Source organism: Frankliniella occidentalis, unplaced genomic scaffold, assembly GCF_000697945.3.
Source record: "Frankliniella occidentalis isolate FOCC.00 unplaced genomic scaffold, Focc_3.1 Scaffold57, whole genome shotgun sequence".
Taxonomy (NCBI): domain Eukaryota; kingdom Metazoa; phylum Arthropoda; class Insecta; order Thysanoptera; family Thripidae; genus Frankliniella; species Frankliniella occidentalis.
The window spans coordinates 723,964-726,900 of record NW_026267187.1 but is presented as its reverse complement, the minus strand read 5'-3'; the positions used below and the strand labels follow the sequence as shown (position 1 = coordinate 726,900).

The 2,937-nt window shown below is 40.0% G+C and overlaps 2 protein-coding genes across 2 annotated transcripts in view; both read left to right on the top strand.

Annotated features, from left to right (window-relative positions):
- Positions 1–221, top strand: part of LOC113215517 (uncharacterized) — an 8,997-nt gene extending 8,776 nt beyond the window's left edge. Inside the window, exon 3 of the mRNA XM_052267709.1 lies at positions 208–221. Coding sequence (XP_052123669.1) covers positions 208–221 — 14 coding nt within the window. The remainder of the gene's footprint in view (positions 1–207) is intronic.
- LOC113209286 (uncharacterized) lies at positions 7–2,495 on the top strand. The gene is made up of 7 exons (XM_026426714.2): positions 7–799; positions 933–1,133; positions 1,207–1,347; positions 1,486–1,581; positions 1,661–1,715; positions 1,790–1,862; positions 1,937–2,495. The coding sequence occupies exons 1-7, from the start codon at positions 516–518 to the stop codon at positions 1,999–2,001; spliced, it is 915 nt and encodes a 304-aa protein (XP_026282499.2). The 5' UTR covers positions 7–515; the 3' UTR covers positions 2,002–2,495.
- Positions 2,496–2,937: the final 442 nt, after the last annotated feature.

The following is a 2,937-nucleotide window of genomic DNA, read 5'->3' as shown; positions in this document are numbered from 1 at the left end:
GAGGACAAGGAAAGTATTTCTTTTTGAAATAAACTGACAATAGTGAGCTCTAGTTGATGAATAAATAAATAGTGTTTGCAGTTTTGGCTTGGCCCAATAAAGAAACACTGAGGTTAAGTTGCATTCTTATGATAAAAAAGAGTCAACTCGACCAATTTGAAAGAAGATTTTACTAGCCCATGTCCAAAAGTAATATATGATATTTAGCAGAAGTGAACTAACATTTAAACACATTCATACACAAAACACGGTCGCTGCTATGAACTTGTATTGCGAACATCTCTGGTTGCATCATCGCTCTTTGTAACGCTAACGAAATAAAACGTACCTTGAGTGATCATTCTCGTATCTCATAATCAATCAACAATCAACAATCAATTTAAAAAAACGTTCACGTCGCGGTCGCGATATGAACGAGGACGCTGAGTCTGATCAAGACTAGAGGCGCGATGGTTAGGGGCAACTGACTCGCGCTCACCGGGCGGGAGAGAAGCCGAACGAACGAAGTGAGGTCAATGACCTTGCTCGGCAACAATACAACTCGAGGCAGCAGCTTCACAGCCAGACGGCCAGACGCCAGAGTGGTGCGTGCGGTGCGTTGCTCGTTTTGGCGCGCGAGACGTCTTGTTCGTACAGAACACAACAAACCTAGATTTTTTTGCGTAAATATCTGCTGTCGTGTGATAACCAAAGCCACAAAAATGTCTGAACAGAAGTACAGGAGTCTGTACAAACAGTACAAAAGAAGGTATTTGCAGATGGCTTTTGAAAATAAAAGAATGGAGGCTGTCTTGCAAGGGTAAGTGAGCGAATAGTTTACTTTCATTATGTTTTAATGTGCAATATGCAAGTTGCTAATGGAAATAGAGCCTTATATTTAGTAATGCATACCCTCAAATAGATCTGTTCTAACACTAACATTATTTTTACAGTTGTAGGAATTTGCTGAATGGCTCTTTTGATCTTGGTATTCAACGTCAACGTGTGATGGTATCAACTCCCAAAAGTTCTGAGTCATTGCCACGAAAGCTGTGCTTCTCAAGTGTTGATGAAACCAGTTCAGACAGTGATAGTGCTATACTTGAGAGCGGGGCAAATAAATGGGAATGTCTCTCCGATAAGGATAAAGATAGGTAACTAAATTTAATGAGAAAACGGGCAGAGTTAGTCATATATCAGTATGTCTTACACCGTACTTTTATACAGGCTGAACTATAGTCGTTCCAAGAACACACCTCCTGCAGAACTGGACGAAACTTACTACGAGCCTGCAGAAAAAAATAAATGTGACAACACCAATGAGAGAAGCGTTCGGAAAGAAGGTGCAACCACCAACACCCCCAAAAGGTAGAAAAGAATTTTGATTTATGAAATAGTCAAAAACAGAATATAAAGAATAATCGATAATCTCAATAAGAGAGTAATTATTGGTTTTATATTTACATGAATCCATTGCTCAAATTTTGTTTTATCTCATCTTTTCAGGTCCAACACTCCTAATAAGAAGTATGAGACTAGGTCGAACACGGCCAAGACACCTCAGAAACTGGTTAAGAAGAAACCAAAAAAGAAAACACCAGAGTAAGCATTATAACAGTAGAGAAAAATATGTATTTCATCGCATATTGACACAACAATAATTGCATACATTCAATTTCAGACATGTATGCAAGTGGCCACGATGTGAAGAGCATCATAAGTTTCGTGTTTCAAGTGTAAGTATAAGATGAGAAGGTATCAGCAATTTCTATGAACTGTTCCATAATCGAACCATGTATTGTCCTTCCAGAAGCGAGAATTGGAAAAGTTGTCGCCCAAAAGTAGGAAAATGGCAACAAGAGACAGAGTACCATCACCAAAAAGTATGTAGATTCTTCAACATCATACATGTTTTATAAAGAACAATGCTGATTCTAAATAAATGTGTATTTACCAGATTATTGGGATTTGAACATGCCCTCCACACAAGAAATACGGTCCAGAAATCAAGAACTTGATTAATGAAAATGTCTACCTGTCAACAATAGATTTTGTGTGGTGTATTATAATTTATATTTTCTCTCAGAATTCACTATTGTCTTTACGTACCTTTTACTGCTAAGTGTTATTCCTGCTCAATTTTTAATTTTAACTTAAAATTGTAACTTTTGAGTGTACTAGTGTTCAGGTCATGTGTATGAATCTTATATTTTTAACTTGTTGAAATTGTAGCTTCTGTTATGAGAGTACTATGTGTTCAAGTCCTGCATGAATTTTATTTATTTAAATGTTGCTTCTTAGCTTATTTGTAATTTGACTTGATCTTTAATTTAAATGTATAGATGCATGATTTAATACAATATCCTTTAGTACTGGTGTAACTCCAGCGTTATTGTTAGTTTTATCTTGATATTGTAACATTGTAACCTATTATCTGTTGATTTACAAACTCATTTTCCTTTATTGTTTGGTTGCGCACACTTGTAAAATAAAATAAAACAACAGTTGAACACGTCTATTATCTTTACTCGGAAACTCCCTCTTCTAAGTTCCTCGGCTTTCCCACAAATCAGAGCTGCTTCCTAGAAAAATAAAAGACAATCGGTTAGATTGGTAAAATAAAAACACTAGCTTACAAATTAGCTACATGATTTGCTTACCAGAGTTCAGATTTAGAACTGCGACACCAAAAGGGGGAAATGGGGGGGGGCGAGCGCTGCGGGTCCAAGACGCCCAGGTCGTCGTCCTCGCGCTGTAGCCGTACCTGGTCCGGCCTAGTGCAGGTGGCGTCACCGACGGCGAGGGAGCGTGGGCCGCGGGGGCCGCGGCCGTGTGCTGCGGGTCCAAGACGCACAGGTCGTCGTCCTCGCGCTGTAGCCGTACCCGGTCCGGCCTAGTGCAGGTGGCGTCGCCGACGGCGAGGGAGCGGGGCCCGCGGGGGCCGCGGCCGTGCGCTGC